Source organism: Henckelia pumila, chromosome 2, assembly GCF_033568475.1.
Source record: "Henckelia pumila isolate YLH828 chromosome 2, ASM3356847v2, whole genome shotgun sequence".
Classification (NCBI taxonomy): Eukaryota; Viridiplantae; Streptophyta; class Magnoliopsida; order Lamiales; family Gesneriaceae; genus Henckelia; species Henckelia pumila.
In genome coordinates, this window is record NC_133121.1 from 72,007,164 (window position 1) to 72,030,102 (window position 22,939).

A 22,939-nucleotide genomic window follows, 5' to 3' on the forward strand; every position below is an offset into this window, starting at 1 on the left:
GCTAGTCGATGTGGCAGTTTCAATGGTGGCTTTTTTCTCGCATGTGTTTATTCGGGTTGTTACACTGAGATTCGATTTGATTGCATAATATTCGTTATTTACATGTTTCTTTCAATTAGGTTGTACTAACTATGTTTTGGTTTTTGCTGTTTATCTGATTCTGTTTTATTATATTAATTGCATGTTGTTAATAATTCTGATTAGTAGGTGATCTCTAGACCAGATCTCTGCATTTTATGGTATTAAAGCTAGGTTTAATATTTTTAAGATATAGGAATGAAGCTTTGGGTTAATCTTTGTTACATCTTGTAGAAGGCGGGACACGATGACGAGAGCAGTCATGGCAGCGTGGGACGCTGGGTGATGAAGATGGTCATGGGCATCGTAGAGGACACCGTCCCATCATGTAGGTCACCGCCGCTTTGACATGCATAAGTTCAAACAGATGGGTCCGGAGCTGCTGGTTGGAGGTGAGATGCCTGAGGTTTCGGAGGATTGGTTAGAGCGGATCGTGGAATGTTTCCAAGTATTCCACTATATATACCAAGGAGCAATGCGTGGAGGCTGTCAATTTTCTTCTAGAGGGACGCTAGCAAGTGGTGGATGTCAGATTCCGCACCTGCGTTTGTATTGGGTGAACCATGTGAATTAGTTGTGTTGTTGATTGCTTTATTCCGCTGGTTTTTTCGTGTTTTGATTCTTATCTTTACTCAATCACTTCTTATTGTGAGTATTCAAAGTTTCAATTCTAACTAATTATTCATCACACTTAGCTCTAGTACACATCGAAAAATAATATAATTTAAAAATTAATTTAAGAACCATATTCTAATAAATATAAACCAGAAATTTAATACGACATAATGAATCATTTAACAAGCTCCTCTTCTTTCTTGCCTGCTTCTTCCAACTCTCTCAACCCCCCAACTTTCTGCTCGATCTCTTCAATCAACTCCTCGCGCCACAGCTCCGCCCTCGCCGATTCTTCAATGTCTTCTTGCTGCAACATCCGAATTCAATCCATTTTACTTTTTCCATTTCATAGTTTTTCTAGATCTCATTATCTCACTTAATGAATAATAACTCTATATTTTAAAGCCACCTCTTTTCTAATCATTTTGAGATGAAAGAAATGTGATGTATGTTAGTATAGTTACCGAAAACGATAGTAATGAAAGAAATTAAATAAAATATAGCTAGAGAGCACCTAAGATTTTTAACGCAACAATTTCACTATGTTGAAACCAAATATATATGACGAAAAGAATCCCGAGGACACATAGGACAATATGTATTTAGGATCCACACAAACTAACGATGATTGTTGAACACTTTATCAGAAGATAAGTAAAAATATCGAAATTTAATTTATAAAAAAATTATACAAGTACCTTCTCATAGACCCAATGTCCTGTACCGTCTCCTCCATCTTTCCTGTAGACTTCTGAATCATAATATGGATCCTAAACCACAATTTTGAGGGGGACTAGACTTAATGAAATGCAGAAACATCAGCCAAACATCATAAGAAAAGAGAGATAAAATAACATACCTTTGCGGCGCCAAAGAAACAGCATCCCCAACATGTGAACATGATGTAGAACATATCTATACATTAAAGAGAGATCGTGTGACAACACAAGAAGTTGGGAAATTCCAACATCCGTTGGATCCGGACCCGCCACACTAAAATTCAAATCATGAACCAATTCATAACTTGCTCAAAGTAGACGAATTTCAATCTTCGTCGACTAACTTAATTATGATAAAGTTGAACCATGACAGTGAACGCTCGTGAAATATCGAGTTTTTAGTACGCATATGATCACTAATGCCATGCAACTACCATTTACTAGCCACATAATTAATCAGTTTGTTAATACTTACAAACATTCTTCATGGTTTGATCACTGAGGTGCCAAATTGATTTGTGTGTGATGAGATCTCTTTGTCCTTCCATGTGTTCAACCATGACAGCCATTAATGGCCAATCTGGTATAGCATTCACTCTAATTCTTGACACCCTATTGCTTTTTCCACCTTCAATCTATTAGGAATCCATAAATGAACCACAAGTTGGTGTTATCACATTATCAGATAATCCAGCTTAAGAACATAATTCATTGTAGAAACCAAAACTTTAATTTGTGTTTGGATTAAAGGATGGATTTCGATTATAATCTTAAATACACGTCTTACTTATTTTTATATTATTAATGATACAAAGTAAAATGAATTTTAAAAAACATTGTTACTGGATGAAGTTGATATTTCTAACATAAAATATTATATAAACATGTAACGAATGTATTTAAGTTTTACAGTATTACTTATCTAAATAACAAAAGTACATTTAGAACTCATCAATCCAAACGTGACCTTATGTTCTTGCATCAACTCGCATTTGATTCGAGTTTTACAATAAATTAGGGCAAATCAAGAATAGCTATATTGTCCTTCTCCAGCAAGTTATCATCTCGTTCTATTCACAACCCCGGCCACAGCAAAATTCTAAGCAAATATTAATTGGACTGTAAATATTCTAAAACTTTAGATAGGTGGGACTAGCTATATATTTCAACAAAAACCAAGCAAGCAAAATGAGAACAAAATAATTCTGTAAGTAAAGGGTTTTTATCACCTGGTGGCTGCCATTACCAAACCTTGAACTCGAGCATTGCCTCGGCTGTATCAAGAAACAATCGAAATTTACTCATCAAATTCAAATCGAAGAAACATATGAGAAATGTGACAACAATATTGGTATGTTATATATAATAATTCTTACGGATTTTGAAAATGGATTTAAATCTGGTTTTGCTATTTGCAGAGAATTGTTCTGGACAAGTGCGAATGCAGTAGCCATGTTGTAGGATTGAAGAGAGGAATGGTGAAAGGCTGTTGGATTGCCATTCTTTGTTTTGGGAGAGGGTTTGGATAAGACAAGTGTTTGTATCCACTCTTCTTTTGTCCTCAATTTTAACACTAACACGTACAATATTATTCCAAGGCCTAGTTTATTGGGTACTGGATTTCTTGTACATTATCTCGGGTCAAGAGGTGTATAAAACAACCTCAAGTTTGTGGATGTGGTCAAGCTTGACCAATGGTTCGGAGTTTGAATTTTCCTAACACTTTTTATCTCGGACATATTTGTTTGATAGAGGTTTTTCAATGTGATTTATTTGGCTAGTGTATTTTACTCGCTATTTTAGTTTTGAAATTTAACGAGAGCAAACTAAAAGATAGCGGTTGTGAGATCTAACTTCATGAACCTTAGAAAAAAATTACAACCTTGACATACTTGAAGCAATTATATGTGAAGATTTGTTATGGGTCGAACCAAACTTTCCGAAAGTATTGTAAGTTAGTGTTTCAGAAATTTTATAGGAAGAAGTGATTTTCACCTTTTTCTTAATAAAATTTTAAAATTTTGTTAAAAAAAAAAGCTGAAAAGTGCTTTTTAAAAGGTCTCTCAAACAATACGTATTTAAGTGTCGTAACAAAACTAGGTAAGTCTCCACAAAAACTTTATTTAATAATAAAAATATACCTTATAACCAAAAACACATGGTCCAACATGTGAGGCCACGTTTTGGTGAAAAAAAGTAGAGTGATTTGTTTTATATATTCTTGAATTTATTTTGTAAAGGTTTTTCTTGCAAAACATCTGATAACCCAAAAATTTTTGAAAGAGCGTCTCACAAATTCATTTTGTATGACAGATTTTTACTTGACTCATGAAAAATAAATCGACATATCTCATACGGATGTATATATTCGTGACATTGAATCACTTTTAAACAGTACTTGAACCCACAAACACACGAGTATGACCGAGTCAAATTAAACTCCTCGAACACTACTTTGAATTCACGTTAATTCGGTCCACGATTGGATTCCTTGCTCCAGATCTTTTAGTTTGTATCAGATCGAGAGGGAACTAGAACTTTGAGTTGAGGGGGCTAAGTTTTATTGATAAACAATCAAGGAACTATATATATCCTCCGTTATATTATTAGTCTCTTTAATTTTGTATTTGTTTTTCTTTTTTTGAATACCATTTACACTAATAATAATATAAAAAATTAAATTTGAATATGTTCTCTAACAAAAAGAGCATTATAGTGTACTTTAATATTTTAGATTTTTTTTAGAATCATCTTATAAAGGTTGATTGAAGAAATGAATTTTTTTTTATTTTTTTTAAATAGGTTGAAAAATTAATTAATTTATAATAGTTTTAATTTTTGAAAATTTATTTATGCTAATGTAACGTGATTGCATTACCTCTTCAAAATTCTCCATTAATTCATAAATTTTTCTTTATGGGCTAATTAACCAGGCTTAAATCTTCCTTTAGTTCATAAGCCATAGTAATATAGAATACATAACTTCAATTTATAATCGAATATTAAGTGGTTCGGCAAGACTAGCCCGCAACCATGGTCCGTCCTTGGTTTACTCTGAAAAAAAACTAGATGAAATTTAGACGTTGAAACAAGCCGGCCATACATGAAATAAGTCTCATGGGTCGGTGGTACTCATGACCCATATTTTTTTCAGGGACCCCAAATTATATATATATATATATATATATATATATATATATATATATATATATTATTTGTTATTTCTTTGTATTTTCCATTATTTGTTTACTTTTTAAAGTTCTTTATAATTATTTCTTTATGTTCCTTATCCCCTTAGTATCCTGTTGTGTCTTCTTGTGGTATCAGAGCCGAGGGGGGGTTGTGTTTGTTGAAGTTTGCTTTTTATATTTATAAAATTTTGAGTCGAGAAATTTAGTTTCTCCTGAGTGTTTTTGCCCAAGAGGGTTGGGTCGTAAGTCCTCGAGTGAAGGCTGTAAAACCTACGAAGTGCTTGGGATTGTAGGGAGAAAATAGGTTTCAAAACAAAAATTTTTATAAACATGGATTCAAGTTTCAGTAGATCTACTTCTTTAAACTCTGTTACTACGAGCTCATATGATTCTAAAAGGATAATTAATACTGAAGAAATTATTATAGAAAATTTTGAAAAATCTATAGATAATTGGGAAATCCCTAGAGTTAATAAAGATCAAATTTATAAGCATTCAAGATTTCAACTTTTTAAAACCGACTTTTCTATTAAAACTGAAGAAAGAGATATACAACTTACAAAACCTTTTGAAACAATCAAGTTATTATCTCAAAATTCCTTACAAAAATATAAAGATAAAAATTATAAATATATTCATATTGGATTAGTCCAAGTAGGAATAAAACCTTTAACTAAAGAAGGATTGAATATTTCGATCCTTGCTATTTTAAGAGATGCCAGATTTACACATTTTGAAGATTCTTTACTAAGTTCAGTTGAATCTAGTCTATGTACTGGACCAATCTCTTTTGATTGTTATCCTAATTTTTCAGTTTCTTTAAGTGACAAAAATATTTTAAAATCTTTAGTTTTACAAATAAAAACTCACAATTACAACATGCTTAAAGGATCAATTCCAGTGGCAATAATTTTTAGAATCCATTACAAAGCTATGATATCTGCTTTTGCTACAAAAGTAAAAAATCATAGTAAAAAAGGTGAAACCCTTTTATTACAAACAGATTTAACTAGATCTAATACTGTAATCCCCAAACCAATTCAATGGAGTGATATAAATTTACCAGAAGAATGGGTCTTAGAAGGAGTTGCTAAACCTGAACCAAGAGAAGATCCAGAACCAAATACCCAACTAAAAGAAATAACTCAATATCTAGATGGAAAAGTTAAAATTTCTTTTGAAAGAAAAAATAGTAGTGACAAATCTGAAAATTCTTCTACCTCAGATACTATAGATTTAGGTAGAGTTTCTCAAATCCCTTCAGTAGTAAACACTCCTTGTAAAACTAGACATAGACATTCCACTTCAGATATACCAAATTCAATTATAAGAAATGTTGATTATACTTCAGAAATTCCTAGACCAGTCTATAACAGCAGTAGAATAAAAACTTATTCTACTCAAAATAATAATCAAGATCTAGAACCTACTAGCCCTACATTTTCTTCTATCACAGAAAATTTTAATGAATTAAATGTTATAGAAAAAGAGTTTGAAATAAATAAAAACTTCCTACATAATGATTTTTATGCAAAATATAATTTAAAAAAGAGATTATGGTTTTTTGAAAACTTCTTAGAGTCTAGAAAAATTATACAAAAACAGTTTTATGAATTTGTTAATTCAAATAAAATACACATACTTTTCTTTGATTGGTTTGAAATATATGCCTCAAAAAATTTCCTAGAATATCCCTTTTCAAAAAATATAAATCCTCTTACTAAAGAAACAGAATGGGAAACTATTTCTGATTCTCGAAAAATTCAATCAAATCATCCTCCTTTGCAAGGAATAAAAATAAATATTCAAAATCAACAAATTGAAGCTATTCCAATAAAAACTCCAGGAGATAGCGATAAAAATAATATTAAAAATATCATAAAACAAAGTAATTTTACAAATACAAATTTAAATACCATAGGAAAACAATTAGATAGAATAGAAAAACATCTACAGAAACAACCTATAGTTAGTATTGAAAATCATAAAAAGATGGATATTAAAAATCCAGTTTTTAAACCATTTCAAATTTCAAAAACCAGTGTTAAAAATATTCAAGATAATAAGTCTGAATTTATAAAAACCGTTCAAGATCAGTTGAGTAGAATGACCGCTACAACTAGTAGCTCCAATGAACCAACAGATCTTGTAGCCCCTGATACCCCAATATCTAATCTAAGAGTAAATGTTTTAAATAATGAATCTGATATTAGTGAAGCTTTAGAACAATTTCAAAATCCTACAAATGTTAATAAAATAACTTGGGATTTACCCATACAACAACCATTACAAATAATCCCTGCTCCAGATCTTGGAATAGTTAAACCTTTAGCACAGTATCGCTTCAATGCCTCTTCTGTCTATGATTGGAACATAGATGGAATGACCGAGTATAATATCCTTAGTCTTTTACAACAAATGACTATGGCTGCAAATGCTTATAAAACCCAGATTGGGACTCATGATAAAACCATTGCAGAACTCCTCATAGCAGGATTCTCTGGTCAAATAAAAGGATGGTGGGATTATTATCTCACAAACCAACAACAAGAAGAAATTTTAAATTCTATAAAAACAGATGAAGAAGGAATACCAGTTCTTGATGAAAATGGTAATCCTCAACAAGATGCTGTAGCAACTTTAATCTTAACAATTTCTTTACATTTTATTGGTGATCCTACACATTTAAAAGATAAAAACTCAGAATTACTATCAAATTTAAAATGTAAAAAATTAAGTGATTTTCAATGGTATAAAAATACTTTCTTAACAAGAATAATGTTAAGAGAAGACTCTAATCAACCTTTTTGGAAAGAAAAATTTCTTGCAGGATTACCCACTCTCTTAGGAGAAAAGGTAAGAAATAAAATTAGAGAAACTAACAATAACCATATAATATCTTATGAAGATTTTACTTATGGACAATTAATAAGTTTAACTCAACAAGAAGGATTAAAAATCTGTCAAGATTTAAAATTACAAAAACATTTAAAATGGGAAATGAAAAGAACAAAACAAGAGTTAGGAACTTTTTGTAAACAATTCGATATAAATACCAATAAACCATCTTCTTCAAAATGCATAGGAGATTGTCAAGAAACCTTTAAAAACTCAAATAAAAAACCTTTTAAGAAAACCCAAAAGAATTTTAATAAACCAAAAGAAGAATATTATAAAAAACCATATAAAAGAATTTACAGAAAACCTTTGAAAAAACCAGACAATTCTAAACAAAAAACACCCTTTAAAGATATTGAATGCTATAGATGTCATAAAACAGGTCATACAGCAAATTATTGTAGATTAAACAAAAAACTAAATGAATTAAAATTAAGTGAAGAAATTTTAGATAAAATATCTAATCTTTTAATAGATTCCTCTGATAAAGATACAGAATTTGAAAATTCTAATCATGATGAATGTTTACAAATTGATGATTTAATCACAACTAGTGAAGAATCTGAAAATCAAATTAATATGCTTTCAAAAGATCAAGTACTTCTTCTAGATGTTTTAAAAAATATTGATGATCCAAATATTCAAAAAGACTATTTAGAAAAAATTCTAAAAACATTAAAAGGAAAAGAAGAAAATAAAATTTTACCAAGTACTACTAAGAAAGCTTACGACTTAACTAATATTTTAGATAAGAAAATTAAAAATAAAAATGTGTCCATTCAATATATACAAAGAGAGATAAAAGAAATTAAATTAGAAATAAAAGAATTAAAAGAAAATCAAGTTCAAAATACTGATGCAATAAAATTAATTCTTCAAAATATTAATACCGACAATATTTCTGAAACTGAAGAAGAAACACAAGATATTCAAAACATTGAAAAAGTTCCAGAGGATTTTCTTTTTGTATTAAGAGAAATAACTTCTAAAAAATATTTCTTAAAAATAAAAATCGTTTTCTCAGAAAAATTTGAAATTAATACTATAGCTCTTTTTGATACTGGTGCAGATTTAAATTGCATAAAATCAGAAATTGTGCCTAAAAAATTCCATAAAAAAACTCATGAAAAATTATCTACTGCTAATAATTCAAGATTAAATGTAAATTCTAAAACAGAAGCTTCGATAGTAAAAAATGGTGTTTATATAAAAACTGCTTTCATTCTTGTTAATGATATCCACCACACTGTAATCTTAGGAACACCTTTTATTAATTTAATTACCCCGTATATAGTAAATAATGATTCCATAGCTTTTGAAATTAATCATAAAAAATTAAATTTTGATTTCTTAGAAAAACCTAAACTTAGAAATGTAAATCTGATTAAAGCTTGTTCAATTTATAAAAATAGTATTAATGTAATTAGAAATAACAAAAATATTGAAACCAGCAATGATCATTTGAAAAATGATTTACAGATGAAAGACCAGCACAGCAATCCAAAAAATTGGATTCCTTCAAAAAAGCAAAAACCTTACACAGCTCCTTTCCAAGGAATTATGAGATCATTGGAAACTGCCGAACCTTACCAACCAGGTAGAAGAGGTAATTTCATTCAATTCTGCGATATTAGATTACCTATTTTTCAGCAAAATAAATTTAATTTACGTCTTGGACAACACGTAAATCATTTTCAGCAAAATATATTGGATAATATTTGGAATTTGGATAACCAAAGAACAGCAAAACTCCAAGTTTGTAATGCTTTGACAAATTATTTTATGATTGGAGAAAATTGTGGAATTAGTAACAATCCTCCAAGAATAAATTTCAGCCATTATGTAATTTTTTCTGGAAATATTCTAGGAATGTTTCATGAATGGAAAGCAATAGCCAAAAATATAAAAAATTACCCTAATCCTTTATATAAAGGATATTATTCTTACAGCGAAGCATTAGCTGCTTGCAGAAAAACCATTGGTTTAAATTTTTATATCCAGCCAGGATGTAAAGAGAAAATTTGTGAAAATCCTTTAGCCAGCACAGATTGTGCATCCACATCACACACTCAAGATACTTCCCAAAAGGTATCGACTCTTGAAAAAGAGATTGAATCATTGAGTGAAGAACTTGAAATTTTGAACCAAAAATATTCTGAACTCAATGAAAAGAACCAATACTTAAAATCCCAAAATAATTCCCTTTTTGCCCAAGGAAATTATGAAAAACAAATCATCCCTGAAAAACATCTAAAAACCAGATTGATATTAAAAACCCAAGATACCCTAAACCCACTTTTTTCTTTCGAACCTGAATTAAAAACTGTTATACAATATAAACTTGTTGATAGCTTCTTTTCAGATATAATTGAGATCCAAGATTTCATAGCCTCAGCAGCCACAAGTCCTATTCCCGGACTTTCCATTTGGCAAGATCTCAATGAATATTATTTTGAAAACAGTGAAAAAATCGAGACTATGGGACTATTAACAGTCGAGCTTGATTTAACTATTTATGACCATTCAAAAATGACTATTGGTCGTCTTATGGACTTCGGAGTAGTCCGTACTTTTAGATTTAGTAATATCTCTCAACTAGAATCATTGGGAGATAGAACTAAATTGGTTTTAAATGAATATCACAAAGCAACATATTTAAAAAACCAAAAAACTCAACTTTTCCAAGTGTTTTCTTCAGTTCCTAAAATAAAAGGGTTTGCAATAAAACCAGCGAGACACAGAATATTTATGGATAGTGCTGTTGGAGGAAGATACAAATTCCCAATAGAAAATCTGAGATACAATCATATTGAATGCCATGAATTTTATGAAATGCTCGGAGCACGCCCATACAATTACCTAGTCAACTGGTCAGATTACAGATTAATCTCGGAAACATACCTAACCCAAATTTTTGGGCCAAACAAATTCAAGATCTTGATACCACACGTACAAGATAAAGAAGATGTCTGTTACGAGGCAAATCCCTATAACAGTGATGAACATGAAGAGGTGGATTCCGATTTAGAAGAATTCATACAAGAAATGCTTGATCGATGACCAAGGCGAAGACAGTGAAAAATAAATTTTGCTTTATGAATTGTATATTTTTATTTCTTGTATTAGAAGTTGTAAATATTGTATTTTTTTTAAAAAAAAAAAAAAAAAAAAAAAAAAAAAAAAAAAAAAAACGAAAATAATATAAAATAATATAATATAATATATTATATTATTCCACCTCTTTACTTTGCCTATAAATAACCACTCATCACCCCATTCTAAACCACTTGAAAAAATTGGAGATACTTAAAAACACTCCAACACTTCTAAATTCCTCTCAAACCCCTCTTCCAAATTCCCTCAACCTTTCTTCAAAACCTTTTCTTTTCTTCTCTTTCTTTCTTCATCCTTGTTCTTCATAAAACCTTTTTGATCCCTTCAACCTTCTAAATACCTTTAAAAACTTGTTTATATTATGCATCAAGTTCTTCAAGAATCTTGAAGAAAGTTGTAAATATTTGAAGATTCCAAGTGTTGTATAAATTCCAAGGTTTGTAATGAAGTTTTAATTATTATTATTCTTGTGTTATTTATATTATTTATTAAAATACCTATATAAATATATTACATGGACGGTTCTACCGCCTAAGCACTATATAAATATATTATATATCTATATATATATATATATTTATGTATACTTATATCTATAAATATTATATGGTCGGTTCTACCGCCTAACGAGTCCGTTAATATTCGTGGTGTTCTTTGCAAAAGTATGCTCTGCATATAATCTTTGATTATATGTATCAGAAACTGGAGGAACCATAATATTATCTGAGACGTTTAAATTCCAGCATTTAATTTCTGCAATTTAAATTCCAGCAATATATACATATATGTATATATCAGTGGTGTTATAAAACCCACTATATTTAAATTCCAGCATTTAAATTCCGCACTATATATATATATATATATATATATAATCATTGGATTCCTTTCATTAGGAACCATTTTAAGCTTTAATATATATATTTCTAGCTTTGTGGTGTCCTTTCAAAGGAACCATCATATTATTTTATGATATATATATATTATGCTTGGATTCCTTTCATTAGGAACCATTTTAAGTTTTAATATATATTTCTAAGTTTGTGGTGTCCTTTCAAAGGAACCATCATATTATTTGTTATTTCTTCCATATTATTTGTTATTTCTTTGTATTTTCCATTATTTGTTTACTTTTTAAAGTTCTTTATAATTATTTCTTTATGTTCCTTATCCCCTTAGTATCCTGTTGTGTCTTCTTGGTATCAGAGCCACGGGGGGGTAGTGTTTGTTGAAGTTTGCTATTTATATTTATAAAATTTTGAGTCGAGAAATTTAGTTTCTCCTGAGTGTTTTTGCCCAAGAGGGTTGGGTCGTAAGTCCTCGAGTGAAGGCTGTAAAACCTACGAAGTGCTTGGGATTGTAGGGAGAAAATAGGTTTCAAAACAAAAATTTTTATAAACATGGATTCAAGTTTCAGTAGATCTACTTCTTTAAACTCTGTTACTACGAGCTCATATGATTCTAAAAGGATAATTAATACTGAAGAAATTATTATAGAAAATTTTGAAAAATCTATAGATAATTGGGAAATCCCTAGAGTTAATAAAGATCAAATTTATAAGCATTCAAGATTTCAACTTTTTAAAACCGACTTTTCTATTAAAACTGAAGAAAGAGATATACAACTTACAAAACCTTTTGAAACAATCAAGTTATTATCTCAAAATTCCTTACAAAAATATAAAGATAAAAATTATAAATATATTCATATTGGATTAGTCCAAGTAGGAATAAAACCTTTAACTAAAGAAGGATTGAATACTTCGATCCTTGCTATTTTAAGAGATGCCAGATTTACACATTTTGAAGATTCTTTACTAAGTTCAGTTGAATCTAGTCTATGTACTGGACCAATCTCTTTTGATTGTTATCCTAATTTTTCAGTTTCTTTAAGTGACAAAAATATTTTAAAATCTTTAGTTTTACAAATAAAAACTCACAATTACAACATGCTTAAAGGATCAATTCCAGTGGCAATAATTTTTAGAATCCATTACAAAGCTATGATATCTGCTTTTGCTACAAAAGTAAAAAATCATAGTAAAAAAGGTGAAACCCTTTTATTACAAACAGATTTAACTAGATCTAATACTGTAATCCCCAAACCAATTCAATGGAGTGATATAAATTTACCAGAAGAATGGGTCTTAGAAGGAGTTGCTAAACCTGAACCAAGAGAAGATCCAGAACCAAATACCCAACTAAAAGAAATAACTCAATATCTAGATGGAAAAGTTAAAATTTCTTTTGAAAGAAAAAATAGTAGTGACAAATCTGAAAATTCTTCTACCTCAGATACTATAGATTTAGGTAGAGTTTCTCAAATCCCTTCAGTAGTAAACACTCCTTGTAAAACTAGACATAGACATTCCACTTCAGATATACCAAATTCAATTATAAGAAATGTTGATTATACTTCAGAAATTCCTAGACCAGTCTATAACAGCAGTAGAATAAAAACTTATTCTACTCAAAATAATAATCAAGATCTAGAACCTACTAGCCCTACATTTTCTTCTATCACAGAAAATTTTAATGAATTAAATGTTATAGAAAAAGAGTTTGAAATAAATAAAAACTTCCTACATAATGATTTTTATGCAAAATATAATTTAAAAAAGAGATTATGGTTTTTTGAAAACTTCTTAGAGTCTAGAAAAATTATACAAAAACAGTTTTATGAATTTGTTAATTCAAATAAAATACACATACTTTTCTTTGATTGGTTTGAAATATATGCCTCAAAAAATTTCCTAGAATATCCCTTTTCAAAAAATATAAATCCTCTTACTAAAGAAACAGAATGGGAAACTATTTCTGATTCTCGAAAAATTCAATCAAATCATCCTCCTTTGCAAGGAATAAAAATAAATATTCAAAATCAACAAATTGAAGCTATTCCAATAAAAACTCCAGGAGATAGCGATAAAAATAATATTAAAAATATCATAAAACAAAGTAATTTTACAAATACAAATTTAAATACCATAGGAAAACAATTAGATAGAATAGAAAAACATCTACAGAAACAACCTATAGTTAGTATTGAAAATCATAAAAAGATGGATATTAAAAATCCAGTTTTTAAACCATTTCAAATTTCAAAAACCAGTGTTAAAAATATTCAAGATAATAAGTCTGAATTTATAAAAACCGTTCAAGATCAGTTGAGTAGAATGACCGCTACAACTAGTAGCTCCAATGAACCAACAGATCTTGTAGCCCCTGATACCCCAATATCTAATCTAAGAGTAAATGTTTTAAATAATGAATCTGATATTAGTGAAGCTTTAGAACAATTTCAAAATCCTACAAATGTTAATAAAATAACTTGGGATTTACCCATACAACAACCATTACAAATAATCCCTGCTCCAGATCTTGGAATAGTTAAACCTTTAGCACAGTATCGCTTCAATGCCTCTTCTGTCTATGATTGGAACATAGATGGAATGACCGAGTATAATATCCTTAGTCTTTTACAACAAATGACTATGGCTGCAAATGCTTATAAAACCCAGATTGGGACTCATGATAAAACCATTGCAGAACTCCTCATAGCAGGATTCTCTGGTCAAATAAAAGGATGGTGGGATTATTATCTCACAAACCAACAACACGAAGAAATTTTAAATTCTATAAAAACAGATGAAGAAGGAATACCAGTTCTTGATGAAAATGGTAATCCTCAACAAGATGCTGTAGCAACTTTAATCTTAACAATTTCTTTACATTTTATTGGTGATCCTACACATTTAAAAGATAAAAACTCAGAATTACTATCAAATTTAAAATGTAAAAAATTAAGTGATTTTCAATGGTATAAAAATACTTTCTTAACAAGAATAATGTTAAGAGAAGACTCTAATCAACCTTTTTGGAAAGAAAAATTTCTTGCAGGATTACCCACTCTCTTAGGAGAAAAGGTAAGAAATAAAATTAGAGAAACTAACAATAACCATATAATATCTTATGAAGATTTTACTTATGGACAATTAATAAGTTTAACTCAACAAGAAGGATTAAAAATCTGTCAAGATTTAAAATTACAAAAACATTTAAAATGGGAAATGAAAAGAACAAAACAAGAGTTAGGAACTTTTTGTAAACAATTCGATATAAATACCAATAAACCATCTTCTTCAAAATGCATAGGAGATTGTCAAGAAACCTTTAAAAACTCAAATAAAAAACCTTTTAAGAAAACCCAAAAGAATTTTAATAAACCAAAAGAAGAATATTATAAAAAACCATATAAAAGAATTTACAGAAAACCTTTGAAAAAACCAGACAATTCTAAACAAAAAACACCCTTTAAAGATATTGAATGCTATAGATGTCATAAAACAGGTCATACAGCAAATTATTGTAGATTAAACAAAAAACTAAATGAATTAAAATTAAGTGAAGAAATTTTAGATAAAATATCTAATCTTTTAATAGATTCCTCTGATAAAGATACAGAATTTGAAAATTCTAATCATGATGAATGTTTACAAATTGATGATTTAATCACAACTAGTGAAGAATCTGAAAATCAAATTAATATGCTTTCAAAAGATCAAGTACTTCTTCTAGATGTTTTAAAAAATATTGATGATCCAAATATTCAAAAAGACTATTTAGAAAAAATTCTAAAAACATTAAAAGGAAAAGAAGAAAATAAAATTTTACCAAGTACTACTAAGAAAGCTTACGACTTAACTAATATTTTAGATAAGAAAATTAAAAATAAAAATGTGTCCATTCAAGATATACAAAGAGAGATAAAAGAAATTAAATTAGAAATAAAAGAATTAAAAGAAAATCAAGTTCAAAATACTGATGCAATAAAATTATTTCTTCAAAATATTAATACCGACAATATTTCTGAAACTGAAGAAGAAACACAAGATATTCAAAACATTGAAAAAGTTCCAGAGGATTTTCTTTTTGTATTAAGAGAAATAACTTCTAAAAAATATTTCTTAAAAATAAAAATCGTTTTCTCAGAAAAATTTGAAATTAATACTATAGCTCTTTTTGATACTGGTGCAGATTTAAATTGCATAAAATCAGAAATTGTGCCTAAAAAATTCCATAAAAAAACTCATGAAAAATTATCTACTGCTAATAATTCAAGATTAAATGTAAATTCTAAAACAGAAGCTTCGATAGTAAAAAATGGTGTTTATATAAAAACTGCTTTCATTCTTGTTAATGATATCCACCACACTGTAATCTTAGGAACACCTTTTATTAATTTAATTACCCCGTATATAGTAAATAATGATTCCATAGCTTTTGAAATTAATCATAAAAAATTAAATTTTGATTTCTTAGAAAAACCTAAACTTAGAAATGTAAATCTGATTAAAGCTTGTTCAATTTATAAAAATAGTATTAATGTAATTAGAAATAACAAAAATATTGAAACCAGCAATGATCATTTGAAAAATGATTTACAGATGAAAGACCAGCACAGCAATCCAAAAAATTGGATTCCTTCAAAAAAGCAAAAACCTTACACAGCTCCTTTCCAAGGAATTATGAGATCATTGGAAACTGCCGAACCTTACCAACCAGGTAGAAGAGGTAATTTCATTCAATTCTGCGATATTAGATTACCTATTTTTCAGCAAAATAAATTTAATTTACGTCTTGGACAACACGTAAATCATTTTCAGAAAAATATATTGGATAATATTTGGAATTTGGATAACCAAAGAACAGCAAAACTCCAAGTTTGTAATGCTTTGACAAATTATTTTATGATTGGAGAAAATTGTGGAATTAGTAACAATCCTCCAAGAATAAATTTCAGCCATTATGTAATTTTTTCTGGAAATATTCTAGGAATGTTTCATGAATGGAAAGCAATAGCCAAAAATATAAAAAATTACCCTAATCCTTTATATAAAGGATATTATTCTTACAGCGAAGCATTAGCTGCTTGCAGAAAAACCATTGGTTTAAATTTTTATATCCAGCCAGGATGTAAAGAGAAAATTTGTGAAAATCCTTTAGCCAGCACAGATTGTGCATCCACATCACACACTCAAGATACTTCCCAAAAGGTATCGACTCTTGAAAAAGAGATTGAATCATTGAGTGAAGAACTTGAAATTTTGAACCAAAAATATTCTGAACTCAATGAAAAGAACCAATACTTAAAATCCCAAAATAATTCCCTTTTTGCCCAAGGAAATTATGAAAAACAAATCATCCCTGAAAAACATCTAAAAACCAGATTGATATTAAAAACCCAAGATACCCTAAACCCACTTTTTTCTTTCGAACCTGAATTAAAAACTGTTATACAATATAAACTTGTTGATAGCTTCTTTTCAGATATAATTGAGATCCAAGATTTCATAGCCTCAGCAGCCACAAGTCCTATTCCCGGACTTTCCATTTGGCAAGATCTCAATGAATATTATTTTGAAAACAGTGAAAAAATCGAGACTATGGGACTATTAACAGTCGAGCTTGATTTAACTATTTATGACCATTCAAAAATGACTATTGGTCGTCTTATGGACTTCGGAGTAGTCCGTACTTTTAGATTTAGTAATATCTCTCAACTAGAATCATTGGGAGATAGAACTAAATTGGTTTTAAATGAATATCACAAAGCAACATATTTAAAAAACCAAAAAACTCAACTTTTCCAAGTGTTTTCTTCAGTTCCTAAAATAAAAGGGTTTGCAATAAAACCAGCGAGACACAGAATATTTATGGATAGTGCTGTTGGAGGAAGATACAAATTCCCAATAGAAAATCTGAGATACAATCATATTGAATGCCATGAATTTTATGAAATGCTCGGAGCACGCCCATACAATTACCTAGTCAACTGGTCAGATTACAGATTAATCTCGGAAACATACCTAACCCAAATTTTTGGGCCAAACAAATTCAAGATCTTGATACCACACGTACAAGATAAAGAAGATGTCTGTTACGAGGCAAATCCCTATAACAGTGATGAACATGAAGAGGTGGATTCCGATTTAGAAGAATTCATACAAGAAATGCTTGATCGATGACCAAGGCGAAGACAGTGAAAAATAAATTTTGCTTTATGAATTGTATATTTTTATTTCTTGTATTAGAAGTTGTAAATATTGTATTTTTTAAAAAAAAAAAAAAAAAAAAAAAAAAAAAAAAAACGAAAATAATATAAAATAATATAATATAATATATTATATTATTCCACCTCTTTACTTTGCCTATAAATAACCACTCATCACCCCATTCTAAACCACTTGAAAAAATTGGAGATACTTAAAAACACTCCAACACTTCTAAATTCCTCTCAAACCTCTCTTCCAAATTCCCTCAACCTTTCTTCAAAACCTTTTCTTTTCTTCTCTTTCTTTCTTCATCCTTGTTCTTCATAAAACCTTTTTGATCCCTTCAACCTTCTAAATACCTTTAAAAACTTGTTTATATTATGCATCAAGTTCTTCAAGAATCTTGAAGAAAGTTGTAAATATTTGAAGATTCCAAGTGTTGTACAAATTCCAAGGTTTGTAATGAAGTTTTAATTATTATTATTCTTGTGTTATTTATATTATTTACCTATATAAATATATTACATGGACGGTTCTACCGCCTAAGCACTATATAAATATATTATATATCTATATATATATATATATTTATGTATACTTATATCTATAAATATTATATGGTCGGTTCTACCGCCTAACGAGTCCGTTAATATTCGTGGTGTTCTTTGCAAAAGTATGCTCTGCATATAATCTTTGATTATATGTATCAGAAACTGGAGGAACCATAATATTATCTGAGACGTTTAAATTCCAGCTTTTAATTTCTGCAATTTAAATTCCAGCAATATATACATATATGTATATATCAGTGGTGTTATAAAACCCACTATATTTAAATTCCAGCATTTAAATTCCGCACTATATATATATATATATATAATCATTGGATTCCTTTCATTAGGAACCATTTTAAGCTTTAATATATATATTTCTAGCTTTGTGGTGTCCTTTCAAAGGAACCATCATATTATTTTATGATATATATATATTATGCTTGGATTCCTTTCATTAGGAACCATTTTAAGTTTTAATATATATTTCTAAGTTTGTGGTGTCCTTTCAAAGGAACCATCATATTATTTGTTATTTCTTCCATATTATTTGTTATTTCTTTGTATTTTCCATTATTTGTTTACTTTTTAAAGTTCTTTATAATTATTTCTTTATGTTCCTTATCCCCTTAGTATCCTGTTGTGTCTTCTTGGTATCAAAGCCACGGGGGGGTAGTGTTTGTTGAAGTTTGCTATTTATATTTATAAAATTTTGAGTCGAGAAATTTAGTTTCTCCTGAGTGTTTTTGCCCAAGAGGGTTGGGTCGTAAGTCCTCGAGTGAAGGCTGTAAAACCTACGAAGTGCTTGGGATTGTAGGGAGAAAATAGGTTTCAAAACAAAAATTTTTATAAATATGGATTCAAGTTTCAGTAGATCTACTTCTTTAAACTCTGTTACTACGAACTCATATGATTCTAAAAGGATAATTAATACTGAAGAAATTATTATAAAAAAGTTTGAAGTAAATAAAAAATATTTACATGATGATTTTTATGCTAAACATAATTTAAAGAAGAGGTTATGGTTTTTTAAAAGATTTTTAGATTCTAGAAAACAAATACAAAACAAATTTTATGATTATATTAATACTAATAAAAAACATGTTTTATTTTTTGATTGGTTTGAAATATATGCTACTCAAAATTCCTTAGAATATCCTTTTTCTAAAAAACATTCTATACAAATAGATATAAAAAATCCAGTTTTTAAAACGTTTCAAATATCAAAACCTAGTATTAAAAATAATCATGATAATAAGTCTGAATTTAGAAAAATTGTTCAAAATCAGTTAAAAAGATTGACTGATAATAATAATAACAGCTCTAGTAAAACAATAGATCTTGTAGCCCTTAATACCCCAATCAAAACCCTTTTATTACAAACAGATTTAAATAGATCTAATACTGTAATTCCTAAACCAATCCAATGGAGTGATAAAAATCTACCAGAAGAATGGGACTTAGAAGGAGTTACTAAACCTGAACCAATAGAAGATCTAGAACTAAATATCCAACTAAAAGAAATAACTCAATATTTAGATGGAAAAGTAAAAATTTCATTTGAAAGAAAAATTATTAGTTATAAATCTGAAAATTCTTCTACCTCAGACGCTATAGGTTTAGGAAGAATCCAAAATCCTACCAAAGTTAATATAATAACTTGGAATTTTCCCATACAACAAGATATTTTAGCAACTTTAATCTTAACAAATTTTCTATATATTAAATATTTAAAAGATAAAAATTCCGATTCATTATCAAAAATAAAATGTAAAAAATTTAGTAATTTTCATTATAATTTTTTTATAATGTTAAGAAAAGACTTTAATCTAATATTAAAAGAAAAATTCCTTGCAAGTCTACCTACTCTCTTTGGAGAAAAGGTGATTAGAAATAATAATTACCATATAATATCTTACATTGAATTTTCTTTTGGTCAATTAATAAATCTAATTCAATTAGGAGGTATAAAATTCTGCCAAGAATTAAAATTACAAAATCACTTAAAAATAGAAATAAAAAGAACAAAACAAAAATTAAGAAATTTTCGTAAAAAATTTGAGATAAAAACTAATAAATCTCCTTCCTCAAAATACCTAGAAAATTGCCTAGAAACCTATAATTTTTCAAAAAGAAAAAATTTTGAGAAAAATCTAAGGAGTTTTAATAAACCAAAAGAAGATTATTATGAAAAGTCTTATGAAATAAGTCACAAAAAACTTTTCAAAAAACCCAAAAATTCCAAACAAAGTCTTAAAAATTACTTTAAAAATATTAAATGTTTTAAATACCATAAAACGAGTCATACTACAAATAATTGTAAACTAAATGTTTTAAAATTAAATAAAAATTTTTTAAACAAAAATTCTAATCCTTTAATAGATTCTTCTAATTTTTATGAAAAAACAGATTTTAAAAATCCTCATAAATCTCTAATCTCAAACAATGAAGAATCGAAAAAACTAATCAATATGCTTTCAAAAGATCAATTACTTCTCTTAAATGAAATAAAAAATATAAATGATGCTAATATACAAAAAGACTATTTAGAGAAAATCTTAAACTCTTTAAAAGAAGAAAATAAAATTTTACCAAACACATCTAATAATACTTTTGATATAATAGATAAGAAAATAAAAAATAAAAATATAACCATTCAAGACTTACAAAAGAATATAAAACAAATAAAATTAGAAATAAAAGGTTTAAAAGAAAATCAAATTCAAAATACTAAAACAATAAAATTAATCTTTAAAAATATTAGTAAAGAAGAAAAACAAAATATTCAAAATATTGAAAATATTCCAAAAGATTTTCTTTTTGTTTTAAAAGAAATAACCTCTAGAAAATACCTTTTTAAAATAAGAATTATATTTTCAGAAGACTATAAAATTGACACCGTTGCACTTTTTGATACGGGCGCAGATTTAAATTGTATAAAATCCAACATTGTACCTACTAAATTTCAACAAGATACTAAAGAAAAATTATTTGCTGCTAACAACTCTGAACTAAACGTTAATTCTAAAACAGAAGCGTTAATTGAAAATAATGGTGTTACTCTTAAAACTACTTTTATTCTTATTAATAACATTCATCATGCTATAATTTTAGGAACACCTTTTATTACCCTCATTACACCTTATAAAGTAAAAAATGATTCTATACATTTTAAACTTAATAATAAAAAATTAGAATTTAAGTTTCTAGAACAACCTAAAACTAGAAATCTTAATTTAATTCAAGCTTGTTCAATATATGAAAATAATATTAATATTGAAATACAAAAGAATAATTTTCAATTAGACAATATTAAAAAAGACATTTCTTTAAAAAGAATTCAAGAACAATTAAAAAATCATGAATTTCAAAATAAAATTTCAAAATTTCAAAATCTAATAGAATCAGAAATTTGTTCTGATATTCCTAATGCTTTCTGGAATAGAAAGCAACATATCGTAGATCTTCCCTATGAAATAGGTTTTGATGATAAACAAATACCCACAAAAGCCAGACCGATACAAATGAATTTTGAATTAGAAGAACATTGCAAAAAAGAAATACAAGATTTAGAAAATAAAGGATTGATTTCCAAATCTAGATCTCCGTGGAGTTGTGCTGCTTTTTATGTCAATAAAAATTCTGAAATAGAAAGAGGAACTCCAAGATTAGTAATAAATTATAAACCTTTAAATAAAGCATTAAAATGGATTAGATATCCCATCCCAAACAAAAAAGATTTATTACAAAAACTATATAAAGCAAATATATTTTCTAAATTTGATATGAAATCTGGATTTTGGCAAATTCAAATCTCTCAAAAAGATAGATATAAAACTGCTTTCACAGTTCCTTTCGGCCAATACGAATGGAATGTAATGCCCTTTGGATTAAAAAATGCTCCTTCTGAATTCCAAAGAATCATGAATGATATTTTTAATAATTATTCAAAATTCTGTATAGTTTACATAGATGATGTCTTAATATTCTCTAATAACCTAGATGAACATTTTAAACATCTAAAAACATTTTTTTTTGTTTCCAAGAAAAATGGTTTGGTTTTATCAAAAACAAAAATAAGTCTTTTTCAAACAAAAATAAGATTTTTAGGACATTATATATCTCAAGGAACTATAACTCCTATTGAAAGATCTTTAATTTTTGCAAACAAATTTCCTGATAAAATATTAGATAAAACTCAATTACAAAGATTCTTAGGAAGTTTGAATTATGTTCTAGACTTTTGCCCAAATATTAATAAAATTGCAAAACCTTTACATGATAGGTTAAAGAAAAACCCAGTACCATGGACTGAAGAACATACCGAGATTGTAAAAATCATTAAAAAACAAGTGTTAGAAATTCCTTGTTTAAACATTGCTGATCCAAATTTACCAAAGATAGTTGAAACTGATGCCTCAGATCTAGGATACGGAGGAATTCTAAAACAAAAACAAAATAATAAAGAAAGAATAGTTCAATATACATCAGCTCATTGGAATAATACTCAGAAAAATTATTCTACTATTAAAAAGGAAATTCTAAGCATTGTTTTATGTATACAAAAATTTCAGAGCGATCTTTTAAATCAAAAATTTTTATTAAGAATAGATTGTAAAAGTGCAAAAGAAGTTTTACAAAAGGACGTTCAAAATCTAGCTTCAAAACAAATTTTTGCAAGATGGCAAGCAATATTAAGCATATTTGATTTTAATATT

At 28.1% G+C, this 22,939-nt stretch overlaps 1 protein-coding gene across 1 annotated transcript; it reads right to left on the reverse strand.

Annotated features, from left to right (window-relative positions):
* Positions 1 to 793: 793 nt before the first annotated feature.
* LOC140884386 (photosynthetic NDH subunit of subcomplex B 4, chloroplastic) lies at positions 794 to 2,943 on the reverse strand. Its single transcript, XM_073291126.1, has 6 exons — positions 2,789 to 2,943; positions 2,642 to 2,686; positions 1,888 to 2,047; positions 1,553 to 1,608; positions 1,392 to 1,463; positions 794 to 1,000 (listed from the first exon to the last, which is right to left on the reverse strand). The coding sequence occupies exons 1-6, from the start codon at positions 2,864 to 2,866 to the stop codon at positions 869 to 871; spliced, it is 543 nt and encodes a 180-aa protein (XP_073147227.1). The 5' UTR covers positions 2,867 to 2,943; the 3' UTR covers positions 794 to 868.
* Positions 2,944 to 22,939: the final 19,996 nt, after the last annotated feature.